The 15338-nt window shown below is 41.9% G+C and overlaps 1 protein-coding gene across 1 annotated transcript in view; it reads left to right on the top strand.

Moving 5' to 3' along the window:
* Positions 1-1807: 1807 nt before the first annotated feature.
* T265_06950 (hypothetical protein) overlaps positions 1808-15338 on the top strand; it is a gene marked incomplete at both ends in the record, with an annotated part of 51547 nt that continues 38016 nt past the window's right edge. The window contains 4 exons of the mRNA XM_009172353.1: positions 1808-2314; positions 2349-2424; positions 2478-2568; positions 13526-13785. Of these exons, the coding sequence (XP_009170617.1) occupies positions 1808-2314; positions 2349-2424; positions 2478-2568; positions 13526-13785 (934 nt within the window). The remainder of the gene's footprint in view (positions 2315-2348; positions 2425-2477; positions 2569-13525; positions 13786-15338) is intronic.

Here is a 15338-nt window from a genome sequence, read left to right as displayed (position 1 = left end):
TTCGAGCTACTCGGAAGCTTATCAGCGATAGGTTCGTGTGGCCTAATATGAATAGGGACATCACTAGGTGGGCTCATGAATGTATTGCGAGTCAGAAGACCAAAGTCCATCGACATACTGTTACTCCTCTCGGTTATTTTTCCAGTCCTGATAGTCGGTTTAGCCATGTTCACATAGACCTTGTTGGCCCGTGGCCTCCGCCACACAATTTTTCGTATGTTTTCACATGCATTGATCGTTTTACACGCTGGCCTATCTCCGTCCCGATCAAAGACACGCACTCCGAAACCGTGGCTCAAGCTTTTCTCGAGTCATGGATTGCCCATTACGGAGTACCAACAACAATCACTACGGATCGCGGTCCACAGTTCCAGTCTTCACTCTTTCGAGACCCTAGCCATCTCCTTGGCTCGACGCACACCCACACTACCGCTTACCACCCGTGTGCCAACGGTTTAGTCGAGCGTTTCCATCGGCAGCTGAAGGCAGCATTGATTGCTCACGGTAATCCTCAAAATTGGACAGATTATCTCCCGCTCGTACTTTTGGGGATCCGATCTGCAGTGAAAGAAGATTTAGGCTTTTTGACCGCCGAAATGGTTTACGGCTCCGACTCCCTGGTGAGTTTGTTGCTGAGCAAAAGGAAGCAGTAAGAATAGACCCAGCAATGTATGTTAATCGTTTACGCTCCTTTGTGAAGCATTTTAGAGCTCAACCAACGCGTTTACATACTCATGCATCACAAATCTACCCAGTGCTAATATATTGTGACTTCGTTTTCGTTAGGGTTGAGCAGGTGAAGAAACCGTTACAGCCACCGTACGTCGGCCCATACCGCGTTATTTCGCGCCGACCTAAATATTTCGTCATCGACAAAGGAGGTGTTCAAGATACTATCAGCGTCGATCGACTAAAAGTAGCGCACGTTGATCCCAACGTATACTGTCCTATCAGCAAATCACAACGCTTATCTACGCCTCCGCTTAACACGAACGACATAGCAGCTCAAAAGCCGGATAACTTACAGCCAGTTGTTCATACTCGTTCTGGTAGAAAACTAACGTGGCCAGCAAAGCTGCACAATTACATATCTTCATAGCGTTGCTTGTCGAGCGTTTATTTGGTTTATGCAACGCTCTAGGGGGGAGTTCTATGGTGATCCTTCTGCCCATTGTACATTAGCACTTTCTTTGTAACTTATCGTTACTCAAATTGTACCACTTTCTATCTCTCACTAAATCTCAGCTTATACCTCTTCTCTTCATACCGAATAACTTTTGTTTAAATGAAAGCAAAAGAAATATGGATGCATACACACAATACAAATTCTGTACTTCGTGAAAAGCGTGTTCCCTTCTTGCTGTGTCGAGTTACGCTGTCAGTGAATTAACGAGCGGTGATCTACCTTTCAGACTACGACGGGATAGAAAGTATCTAGGACTACATTAAGGAAGATTCTAGGAAGGAGATTGATTTGGATTTATTGTGGTGGTAATAACTAACTGTACCGACGAACTGTGAGTTGTATCATCTCGTCTAATTTTACTCACTTGATTTAACTACTTTGAACTGGTATTTGCTAGCGTTATCCACTACAATCCCGCGTACCAACGAACTGGTAGCCTGACCTTGTCTCCATTGTTTAAATGGATCAACTGAATGCACGGACTCGTGCACCCGTTATCCACTACAATCCCGCGTACCAACGAACTGGTAGCCTGACCTTGTCTCCATTGTTTAAATGGATCAACTGAATGCACGGAACTCGTGCACCGAATCAAGTGACCTAATTGTATGAGTGGAGGCAATGCTTACGTATTATGCATTCTTGTTACTGATGAGTCAGGTCGTGACAAGACAGCTAAATCACTCATCAACATTTGCAAGACTTTCCGCGAAGCAGCTATTAGAATTTCGCGAAGCTTTAGATGAGATGCTTTTGGATGATCAATTGCTTATACTTCTGAACGCAGATTATGGGATGTTTTGGACATCCACACTGAGGGTGACTGACATAGCGAGAAACAATTCGTGTGCCAGAGACATGAAAACAATCATGCGTGGCTTGGTGAAGCTGGAAAAATGGGCGATCGCGTGTATGTCCGCAATATTGCGTAAAAAACGCAAACACTCTATTATTTTAGGGACAGATGCTGCTGGAAAGCCACAACCAGGTGTTACGGGTGGTGCAGTGATCTGGCCAGGGAGCTATGAGCTCTGCTTGCAGCTCTACCGGAATTCTCAAAACGTATCCTTCCAAGGACGCTACTGTTCTCTATTCTATCCATATGGAACACCAGAGAGTCGAATTGTGGTACGCTTATTCGAAAATACTCCAATTACTTCAGCCCTTTGGTGTGAATGTTGGAGTGTGCGTGCCTTCATCTTGTGGTCTCGCGGACGTGATTGACATATTCAGTCTCCGTAAGGCTGAAATTACCCTAAATCAATTGTCACGCTTCTAAATTTGCCTTCAGGACATCCATCGGTGGTAGCTTTTGAGCCTCTGAGCATCTGTCACTTGTATCCTTCGGAGCTGGATCGTGACGAATGGTACTGGATAGCCATGTAAGTTGCAGAACTATCAAATTTTACGTTGGAAATTAACCAGTGATTGGCTGAAACACAATATGCTGAGTTCGTTTAATTTGCAGTACAGGCTAGTATTGGGGAGATTGACATTAGATTAGGTTTGCTTAGGCTCTCTCTGGTGCCTAAACCACTGATATTAAGATAACTCTGTAAAAGTGAACAATAAAATGTGAATGCTGAAAGGATGGTAACCCGACCCATTTAAAAAAAGACGCAAAATAACACCGTGAGGTTGAAAAACGGAGCGGAGATGAGAGAGTGTCCCTGATTTCGCATGATATTACCGTTGCAAGGAAGCTAGAGCCTGTAGCTTAAAGTAGTATCAAAAGTGCATGCCTTTGCGCAATCACTTATCACAAACGACCGGTCGTCACTGGATGTTGACGAAGATTAGGGTAAGTTTACAACACGTGTTGTAGAAAAACCGAAACTGGTTCTTGAAACTTGCCTTTAAATATGGCGGAAACACTTGTTTACTGCGCATGACAAGTTACTTACTTTTGAGTGCCATTATGGGCTTGGTTACTTGTTAACAGGATTTTCACAACACTACGATAAACGCTTGTTTGTGTGTTTTAAATGATAGCTCCGGGTAACCTGGTGCCTTGTTGATCAGTTATATTAGTCATCTGTTATCGGCCGGCTTCAAAAGTGAGAAGGTCGCATAACACAAAGTGTCGCAGAGGATATTTAGGTGTGATGGATTAACTAAAGCGTGAATCATTGGTGACGGCGGTCATTCTAGCCCCGCCAGTAGCCGCATCTAATCAGCCACTCGTTATAAAATTCTCGGGTCGAAATTTAGAAGGCCGCTGCAGGTTTTGGATGCCTTCAATAGTGAGTCTTATTTTTATAGTCTGTGTTGTCTTTGTCATGTAACTGATTGACTCTTAACCCACTGGAGTCAGCTGCCAACGACAAAGTTCTATTTAGACACAGTGATGGACACAGACTCGCAATGAACTGTTAGTCTAATTTAATCTCTTATTGAGGTTGGATGATATTAGTTCTTCTGGTGATAGCTAAGAGAGCTGTGATTACTGACCTTGCATCTATATAAACTAAACCATGTGCTTAGATCTAAGCCCCAAAAATGATATATTGCATGAGGTGGGCGCAGTTGGTTGTGGATGCATTCAGCATTCTTTACGCATGCGCAGTAAGTTTATTTTGATAGAAATCAAAATTCGTGAAAAAGCACATGACTTAAAAGTTCAAATGTAGACAGGTAATGCAGAATGGTACATGAAACGATCTTTTCAAACAATTGAAAGGTTGACCCTTTTTACACCAGGCGACGGAGCAGTTCAGTTGACTATGTGATTCATGTTTGCAAAAATGTAACCATACGGTTTTGGAGCAGCGCCACCTTGTAGATTCTGAATAACGATAGATATGGCTAATTAAATGGAAACACAGTTAGTGCTGAGTCCACAGGAGCAGGAGTAAAACAGCTATATACCAACTGCTGTGAAACGTCAAAGCAAAGTTTTAAATGGAGCAGCGCGCACGAGCAACTATCGAAATTTCAGGCTGAGAAACCTTAAGACTGGTCCATTATCCCGGACACATGAAGCTCTATATATTACCTTCTATGTCAACTGCCACTGTGATGCCACCACAGCTTGTTTAAAGGAATTTTATGAACTGCGACTAAATGTTAGATGATTCTCCTTTTAATCCATTCGTTTTCTGAATTTACGACCGAAATCTTAAAATTATTGTGCTGGGCCGTTGGATTGGGTAATTTTGCCAAGCTGAGAAAACAAACTGGAATAAGGCCAAAACCAAACAATTTAAGAGGTTAAAGCCGGATCTATCGGCGTTAATTAGCATTTTATGGAGTATACAAGTCTATTATTTTACATGTGAATAGAACTGCATAGACACACTAACACCTTAATAGCTAGCTTTTTTATCGAATTCAATGGAGTGTTGCCCATTTTTAGCACACAAGAACAACCGCCCCTTGTTTTTGAAGCGATCCTATGGAGGATGACATCAACTACCTCAGAAATTCATTAGGTTCTCTTGTACAAGTAAGCCTTGTTTTCCATAACACATCGTGTTCTTAAGCAGCTAAATGTATGGTGTGATCGGGTCACTACTAGTTCATACATCCAGATCTCTCATCAGCGCTTCCACAAACCGCCAAAAAGGCTACTGTTTCCTTCCAGTTAACTGAAATACTTAGCTAGTTATCTTATTGGCAGACAAACTAAATGTCTTGATGATGCTAAACCCACCGACCGCCTGCAATGTCTTTGAATCATTTGCAATCATCAACCAAGGTGATTTGGCTGGATCGGACATCATCTCATGCGGCACAGTCCATCACGCAACGAAAAACTCTGGATTGTGCTCATCATCCTTGGCGTTAAAGCTGTGGTTCTTGACTATCATAGATCCAAATATCATTGATAAACTGTGCTCACATAGTACTTGATTCATCTAAGTCCAGTCCTCGAATCAAAACCTTAAACATTCGCTTAAAATGGTGTCCAATACCTACTGCTGGGTTTGTTCGTCTCGAACAGTCTCGAGCTTGCTTATACAGGGGTGGAATGTAATTGCCTTAGGTATTAACGAGCAAATTACAAATTATCAGGTAGTGCCACGGTCTTTGCTCAGCTCATTTTTTCATGAGTTTCGCAGCCCTTGAAGCAAGGGGCAACTTCCATACTGTAACCGTTCTCGTAGGACGATTTGATAACGGGCATTGTGAATCATACTGTTTGTTTGCACAAGTAACGAATGCAACGTAAGTTCGTAAATTAATTCACAGGTGGTCCTGGAAATTACGAGTAAATGGCGTAAGATATTTTCAATTTATGTATAGGGAATAGGTTATGCTTTTCTGCGCAGAAGACTGCTACTAGGCCGAAAAATATTAAGACGGTTGATCCTGAGCTGGAATGTGGCCTGTATATCACAAGAGGATTGTAGCGTTTTGTTAGTATCCATACACCAAATTAGTATATTTTCTTTTATCCTGTTTCATGAAACTTTGGTAGGTTGCTAGAAACAACGGCAGCACTAGGTCCGCTAGAAACGTCCACACTTGAGCAACTAACGGCTGTTCTTTGTAATGCACTACTCATAAGGTTGCTGAAAATTCATCAACAGCCCATGACCGGTTTCGCCCTTCCTTGGGCTCATCAGGTAGGGGCAGTCCCCGGGTTTCCATCAACCCTATGCCCTACTTGAAACTAGATTGTAAGAAATTGGCAAATATGCACACATTTGCAAACTAATTTGGTTCTTTCGACAGAATCACCTGGATCTCTCGTTTGTGATGTTCTCAGGTATCGCGATATCTCAAATATCGTAGCGACTGAAACATGAGGCGGCCTTGTGCAGCACATTTGGTTGCCTGAGAACACCATAAACAAGAGATTCTGCTGGGTTCCAGGTGAGTCTTTCGAAAGAACCAAATTAGTTTGCAAATGTGTGTATATTCGCTAACTGCTGTTCCTATTCAAATCTGATTGAGCAACCTAAGCATTCATAATTTAACCAATTACCCAATTTTTTTGTGTGAAAATAATGATTGTAGACTTTATTTGTATCTATATTGATATGCCATTTTTTGGAAGTATCAATTCAAAACATCATCAATATATTTGAAGAATCACCCAGAAAGTGCACTCCTTTTGTCCAGGAAGTCATTGTCATCGCCCGTTGTTCTAAACGACGTACTTAAACGTGATTGTAATGAAGGGGTCTGGTATCTGGTCAAACCCAAAAGCTGAAATTGCACTAAGGTAAATTCTTATTTCATTTTGTTTTGCTCTGTAAAGAGATTTAGATATCTTGCACACAGAAAACCAACGTTGTTTCGCTCCGATTTAGCCGTTACTAGGAACTTGAAATGCCTGAAACGTTTCCTCTAGTTGGCTGTCACCTAAGTTACAGGAAGTCACATTGCTTTAAGTCGACAGCATAATTTAAAAGAAGACTCAATTCCAGCTTTGGTGTAAAATTGTTGACGCTTCTTTTAGAGGATCACCCAACTGAAAGCCCGCGACGCAAAACCTTTAGTTGAGAAATTAGAGGGCGCGCATCTTTGAGCTTTTAAATCAGGAACAAAAGGCGAATTTCGGATATACTCGGTGGAAGCAAAACTCTGCAACACTATAAAATCTCAGACGTTTCAGATACACTGCGGGATTATAAATGATAGGCGTGCCCTCAAGGTTGTGTTGTTATTTACCATTTGAAAATAATATTACCCAGAGAATTTGCTATATTATAGCATATTTTACTGGTGATTTTTTTGTGCGAATCCCTTAGGTGTTGAATTAGATAACCAAGTATCTTGAGACACTGTAAGGGGATGTTCTGTGTAGTCGTCATGTCCACCGTTGAAGAAGTGACTTCCAAGTCAAATTAGGTGTTATACATGGGTCATCCTTGTTACAGATGGTGTACACTAGAACATAGCGCTTAAACTTTATCAAATGATACATAAACGATGACTTCTGAACAGAGCTCCAAGGTTGAACTTCAATGATAGCTTGAAGTTGAAATGCCAACACGTTCAACTGTGTAGTCAGTGGACATTTAATGGAGTTCAGTCGAGCAGAGTAAACAGCAAACCACTTTTTACTTGAGGTCAACCACAATAAAGGCTTATCAAGTCACTCTAAAAACCCACAAACCCATGAATTGCTGGTCCTGCGACGCAAAGTTGTGTGCATTTTTTGCAAGAAAGTTTTTCCGTTGGAAGATAAGGATGTTTTTAGCTTTCATAGGTTGTGAAATTCACCTACCTATAGACGACGGATGAAGAATCGGAATTGGTCATCCGGCCAAACATTTTACATACTAGTATTTTTTCCGAATCTGTATTTCTGTGGCACTGAACGTACGTTCGAAAGAGTTTTGGTAACCAAATGTTACAGTGTTCCTCAGTTGGAAGCACGATTATTCCAATTTGAAAACTTGTGGAGTTTAACAGTAAAGGGTTTTTAATGGGAACTTTATGGCCTGAAATGAAAGACTGGGGTTCTGGAGATTGCGACCCCTCAGACTATAAGGAACTCTAATAATGTAATCACTTGTCTTTATGTATCTCACTAGAAGGAATTAAATATCATCATAGCCTCTTGGCATAATACACTACCCACAAATTCATTACTAACTCATGCCGGTTTTGCCCTTCTTGGCGTTCATTAAGGTAGACGCACCACATTAGTTTCCGTTTGCACACTTTCTTTTTGACCGGCGCAACCGGCGAAGTGCAATGCTCTGGACAGCAAATTATTGTCAGCGTGAGGCTCAACTGGATTCCAGCTGAAACTTTTGTTTGTGATATTCCTCAAATGAGCATGCTGCACTGGTATAGTATGCAAATTATCCCAGTGAATTTCTTGGCAAAACGTAGACTCATTGGGGTGTTGGAAGGCATCTCATATGTTTTTTACTCAGAAAACCTCAAAGTAACACAGTAACCCATGCTATTCATTGTAAAACACATCAAATTGTTTGCATTATCTGCAAAATCAAAAAGCAAATTGAAATAACGTCACCGAAACGAAAACCTTTTCCAAACTACCGTGCATCCTCACACGGATGGAAACATATGTTTATCGTAGCTGCTTGAAAATACCTGACAATACACTTGAGCGAGTTATTTCAGGAGCTCATTCTAACCAAAATTCCCCTTCTCCTCCCTTTCGGCGTAAACTTTTAACATTATTCCGTCTTTTTCGTAAAGGTACCAGGTCATTTTGAACGCTTTCCGATAAGAGATAGATCCGAGACATGTTGTCAACACACATAACAAAGAATTTATTTTTTTGTCTCACGGATGAGATAATAAGATAGGATAATTGTTCAGCTGTAACACCCTTTTGGCGGCTACCTACCTTGAAACCCGAAGGTTGCACGAGTCCTGGGATACTGCCAGGTTTCCTAAGCCTAGACAGGGACAGTCGAGAGGCGTTGGTCGGGTTCGAACCACAAGCCTTCTGGTCGTGCTCTAACCACAGAGCCATCCCGCCCTCTGTCCTACGGATGGAAGGATGTAATCTATGAGATTAAGCTAACCAACAATCACAGTGTTAACTTCGGCAAGTGTGGTCGTCTTATCGCTTATATTACACAAAGTGCCGGGCTTCTTATGTTATTTTAGCGTAATGCATATTCTTGTGATTAAGTAAGCTTATATTTTTCATAACTCACACCTCAATGGACGTTAAACAAACGAGTGTTATCACTCGTGTATAGAGTTTCATGGCTGAGATTGAGAGGTGGGTGGAAGCCTAAGTGATGAATGTGATCAACGTCTTCTGCAAGAAATCGTTAGTAGTTGTTGGGGTTATTGTTTCTGGAAGGGGTCTACCAAAGAGGCCAAGCAGAACTGCAGTGTGTCACATGCTCCTTGCTTTTTTATGTCTATCAAAACGTCTGTGGCACTCAGTCAAAAAATGCGTGAAGTTTCCACAGCGTTTTAAAACAATGTCTGCATTACCTCAGGAGAACATCTAACCTATTTATTGACTACCACTTTGCTAAATATTCAGTTTGTGGCAGCCTTTTAATTATCATTGCCATTGTGTGACCTCAGGGTAGCACTTTGATGTGCAACCCGTCTTTGTAGAGCTATTCAAAAGTATATCTGCCAAAGTTTACTGACGTCACTGACAGACACCAACTGTAATCTAAACATACTAGTCAAGTTTCATTCGAAAATTTTGTTTTATTGCGCAAACTTTCACACCATATTATCATTTGGAAGCTTCATTTGGCGGGTGATCTCTTGTGAGATTAACTTTGGGATGGAAAAAGTTTTAAGAGAAGTTACGTCGGTGGTCCTTACTAGAAGAAAGCACATTCTACAAGGTATGCCTGACCTCTTGTTTATGATTTAGCTGGGCTAAAGCTGAGTCTATCGTAAAAGCCTGATAAGTGTGCAGGTAGAGGTGTATTTCGTACAATTTGGGTTCAGGTAGAACACTCAGTTAATTGAAACTCGAGGACTACGCCTACCTGATGAGCCACAATAAAGGTAAAGCCAGCTGCGAGCTGTCGACGTTCTCAGGAACCTCACGACTTGTGTTACGACAGGAAACTTTTGAACGTATTTGCATTCAAATTGCAATGGAGTGGGATGACTAGATTTGTCATACAAATACATTAAGCGCACTTTAAAGCTTCCGGACTCTCTAAAAAGCTTCATCTGTTGCTATATCCTCCGACAGCAAAGCAACTGTCCCTGGACTCGTCTCCTGTCTGCTCACACTTACTTGAATCAAAGCTTCAGAAGTGGGAGATCTTCTTCAGGTTTTGGCCACTGCTGATTAATTTTCAGATGTACGTACATTACTCAAGGCTAAACAGTTCACAGAATTGTCAGGATGCAAAACGAAAAGTTACGTGTCAAACAATAAGGGGTGCCGCGCTGGTGATATCATTAGCCGAGTAAACGACCAATGCCTTGTCAAAAATAAGCTCCGCGAAATGTCATCGCTCTATTTCTACAAAATAGTGATTTAAATATGACCCTGAAACGGACGTGGAAATAGTAGTACGGCCATTTGCAGAAAGTAGTGCGAAAATCGTTCAAACTAACACACCTAATCTAACACACCTTGTAAACTTTTGCTATTTAGCTATTTCCGTGATATAACAGACTTTATTAGGCGTGTACCGTGGCTTGTCTTGGCAACTTGCTGAATTTATTACTCAGTGTGGTCGACGTGAAAGATTGCTTTCTATAGTCAGTTCATTAACAAGGATAAGCTTTAATTAGAAAAACCCTCGAGGATATTAGTTGAGGGGTATAGAAGTTTGTAATTGTTTCAGAAAAATTCAGAAAAACAACTCTTCCTCTAGAACCGAAATTTATGTATAATTCAACTGGGTATTTCTTCTACCACCAATAAGGAAAGGACACAATTTGGGCGCACCGTTTCATTGGTCAGCTTTCCATAACAAGTTATTTCCTGCCCACTTTTCTTAGGTCGTCAGGCCAAGCTAGCAGCTCTTTTGGATTAGATTTCGTATGACCTGATTGGTAATTTGGTTCGTGACTACGTCGAGGTTGTCATGCTTGTGAAAGTACTGAACACAATGAGTCAGCAGTTGTTCCGTTTTCGTTGGGATTAATTTGTCCCTGTTGTTAGCCTGATAAAAACTGTGAAAATCGCTTCGCTTTTGAGTTTTTTTTTACGTTAAACTAGATGGTAAAAATACTCTTTTGAGTTGACTCAGACAGCATGGCCGAGGTCCGTCATGGGACTCATCCCTTTAAATCACTGTGCATCAGATGAAATAGGTGTAGTCTATTTTTCCAATTGAGACCATAGCAGCTTAAAGCAAGTCACTTATTGATCATCGGAACGCGCGTGACCCTAGGGTCACTAGCTCGTAACTGTTGAACGTAACTACAGGTGCAACCCCTCAGTGTCCACTCAGGAACACTTACTAAGCGTTTCGCGATCTGACCACATGTTATTTGGTAAGACCACACGTCTAGGTAATCAAGCTATTTCTTGGGGGCAAAATCACAATAAGTGTCGGCTTCTGTTGACTGTTTCGGAAGATTGATTAAGTTTATGTAATCAGGACCGTACTTGTTCGTTCAAACCAATCCTCAAGATCATTGGGATATAGCAAAACATGATTGTCAACTACCATAACACGATTCATTATTACAACTGTTTGAGAAATAAGTAGTTGAGTTTATCATTCATTTGAATACTAATTTGGTTTTGGCCAGAAACTCATCTGGAACCCAGCTGAATCTTTCGTTTATGATTTTTTTAAGCAGCTAAAGGTGCTGCACTAGGCCACCTCATGTTTCAGCTGGTACGATACTCGCACTACTGATAAAGCTGCTGAAAACTCTTCGACAGCCAACAACCGGTTTCACCCTTCCTGGGGCCCATCAAGTAGGCGCAGTCACCGAGTTTCCGTCAAGCTTATGTTATACTTGAGTTCAAATTGGATAAATTTTGATAAATACATTCATTTTCATACCAATTTAGTTTTGTCGGAAGGCTCAAGTGGAACCAAGCTGAATGTCTTTTTTGCTGTGTTTTTAAGCTGAATTTCTTTTAGTCACACCTTAGAAACTACTGACACCCTGCTGATTCCTTGAGCCTCTTTCAAAGAGAAGTATTTGGGGCAGTAGGTGAACTCAGTGCTTTCATGTGATTTTTATGATGATTGGATGCCATCAGCCTCCTACATTGTGTACATCGCAATCTTGCGGACTTGGGCGGCACTGAACAAATCACGCAGTTGTGTTTCACCACCGCACTGGTCACGTGTTTGGACACGTGTTTGTTCTGCATAAACAATTTTTCAGCACGTCAGAACAACCAGTGGTCGTACATACATTGTTTACGTTTAGCCAGCTGTGAAGGCCAAAGTTAGCAAAAAGATATACGCAGAAAAGATAGTTCAAGTCTTTGATTAACCCGATCATTTGCGCCATTGACGTGTTTTTGCTAAATATAACTTCGACCCTGATTATCGTATGTATTCACATGCTGGTTCCCGCCAAAGCCGGGAAGTTTGAATGTTGTACACTGTTTATAGTGGGATCCATTCTGCCGCGAATGACGGCGATGATGGAGGGGTGTTCGTTGTCATGACAACGAAGTACCTACTGCTCCTGGGTATAAGCATGCTATATCTATGAGGTTACTGGGTACGGATATGGAAGTTTCTGACAAGTCATATTTGTTCGATGGAGATTTTATCCCGTCGGCCAAGCCAGTCTATGCAGAAAAACCCAGCAGCACTGTTCAGCTGTTTTATCCAGCGGGAATCATCGACAATGCGTACCCCACGGAACTCAGAAGGTTTCTGACCCTCAACCTTTCGGCCAGCAGTTGAATACTTGGCCTTTTGGCCACAAGTGGCTGGTCAGCAGTGTGATTAGCTCTCTTTTAAACCTGACATAGCGCCATTCATCCTGCGATAGCGGAGATCACATCGCATGGCACTCCGATGAAAAAGTTTCTCATCAGCAACGACTTGAACACGCGGCTTGAAAGACCTTTCAGCGTCAACCTTTCGGCCATAGCTTAAGATAGCCTGCATATCGTAACTGGTATTTACGTCGACCTACCCCAACGAAGGGTTGTCAGCCAAAGGTCAAACGGGTCATATTAGGTGGATGGATGATCCTCATCACATACTAAGTCCACAAGCAACCCATATGACCAAAAAGGCAGTTGTATTTCAGAGTGGCGAGAATGATATTTTTTTGGTAGCAGAATATGGAAAACGCATGCTTTGCAAACGCTGCCTGAGACAAGGTGACTCGTATAAACTTCCCGTTCTCGACCTGAATGTTCACTTTCATTACATATTATCACTCTGGAGTAATCTTATAGGAAGTGCCATTTCCTTCATTTGTTACAAGTAAGTGATTTTCATGTCTGTTCAACAGTTTATCCACTTGTTTTACACTTTATAATTAGGAGCACTGCAAATACCCTCAGTAGTTATTTGAATGAGGTTTGATCCAATCTGACAGAATGTTGTACACTCAGTGGCGCTTAGCGCCAACTCACAACTAAGTACTGTGATATCATTCAACAAAAAAGAACCTCAAAGGGTGCTTCAAAACTAATCATCTACCTATGTCTCGGTAAGATGGGTACAAGAACTTTTATATTTTTAGGAGTTTAAGCGATTTAACTCACTTTCAAAAAAACAAAGCGATAGACCACCTGTTACGTAAAAACAACTTGATGCCTTATGAATACATGGAATACGGGATACTTAATGTGAGGTGTCGACGTGACGGTATATCTCTTTTGCCTTACTCCATTTTTCGGAAAGCTGGATTACTCCCGTCCAAACAGCTTGGTACAGATTTGTCTGGTTATTGTCAAATGGCAACTATGTCGTCTAAATTTAAGTTATTGTGCTTGAAATTGAAAATAGACGCGACCATTCTTCTGTCCACCAGATCGCTCACTTCAATCATCCTTGCCCTACTTGTGATCGGATCGATAACAGAAGCCATTCTATACACTCGCTGGTGGTATCAATATGAATACACCGAGCCTTATTCACTAGAATCAGACGGACCACTAACCCAAAAAGCGACGCGGTTGATCGTTGGCGTCTACGCAGAGCTTCCTTCCAATGGATCAGAACCCTCAACATCATGGAATCCTAATGAAACTCTACTTGCGGGAAAGATCGACTATCTGGCATATCGCACGAGTAAGTCTCGCGGGATTTTGCTTGTTTACTTGGTTTTTTGACAGAATAGAACTTTGTTTTCACAGATAATGAAATCAGTGCTGATTCAAAGGCTTCACTATCCCACAAACACAGAGTGTATTTATTTGAACCATTGCGGGAGGCTCGTAAGAAAGAATGACAAAAAGCTCATTGCTATTCAACCGGAAGTGTTTTTAGATAATCACAATTCCAGTCGTTCAGTCAGATAACTTGTGAGAAAACTGAAGCCGTTTGTCCACCATTTCTTGCCTCCCATTGAGCTACATGAAGGGTCACATGGACTTTATCCTGGAAGGCAGACTGCATCGAAAACTCACACACTGCCCTACAGTTGGATTTCATTGCTCCGAACGAGTCACGGAAAATAGTATTCTCCTAGCCAGACGATCGCTCTGCAATCGTACCACATGGCCAAGTCACCATAGCTAATGTTTTCGCCATCGAATCGACCGATGCGCGAATGAACAGCCCTAGTCTAGTTTATTGACACCGTCTGATGCGCGCAACCTACCCATAATTCAAACATGAAGATGTTTCAGATAATCTACCCGCATAAACCGTTTTGCACTCGTAGCCTGTGGTGACATTTTGAGAATTGCCGAACGAGTCACGGAAAATAGTATTCTCCTAGCCAGACGATCGCTCTGCAATCGTACCAGATGGCCAAGTCACCATAGCTAATGTTTTCGCCATCGAATCGACCGATGCGCGAATGAACAGCCCTAGTCTAGTTTATTGACACCGTCTGATGCGCGCAACCTACCCATAATGCAAACATGAAGATGTTTCAGATAATCCACCCGCATAAACCGTTTTGCACTCGTAGCCTGTGGTGACATTCTGGTTGAGAATTGGCAAAGGACAAACTGAACCAATGTTTGAACTATTCTGCAGAGGGATCCAAACACTATTGTTTGGATATAAGAGAGTAACCAGGGTCCATGGTGGTTTCGTTGACAAGAGGCCTCCTAGGACCTGTTGAGTAAATGAACCGGAGTGACTTGTGGACGTCTCCAGCACTTTCCACCTTCCTAATTCCTTTGATTCCTGGTCTGTTTTTCCAAGGTTTACTCGCAGACCATGAACGAGGTAGTGACGCAGAATAGGTTTTGGAAGAACGGCCCCCTGGCGATCAACTGGAATTTTTTATGGGCGGTTACTACAAAAATATGGCAAAATATACAAGCGAATGAATTCGTCGTCCATCCTCCCAGGGTAACAGTGATCCACCAATTAATTTTGTCTCCATCGGTCTGAATGGAAATTAAAAATTTAAGCTGTAGCGCCCCAGTCAACCACGTCAGACTTACCAACTCTTGCTAGGTATCTGCGATTTCGATACTTTCTTTTATCGTTTTACCGCAATAAGGTAGATATTACGAAAAGGCGAGTGCCGAGGTGACATTCTATGCTGTTGCCAAGGTGGCGACTTTTCACGATATCTTTCACACACTTGCCACTAAGGAAATTACTCACAAGGTTGCTGAAAACTCATCTACAGCCCACGACCGGTTTCGCCATTCTTGGGGCTC

Source organism: Opisthorchis viverrini (genome assembly GCF_000715545.1).
Source record: "Opisthorchis viverrini unplaced genomic scaffold opera_v5_152, whole genome shotgun sequence".
NCBI lineage: Eukaryota > Metazoa > Platyhelminthes > Trematoda > Opisthorchiida > Opisthorchiidae > Opisthorchis > Opisthorchis viverrini.
This window is presented reverse-complemented; position numbering and strand designations above follow the sequence as displayed.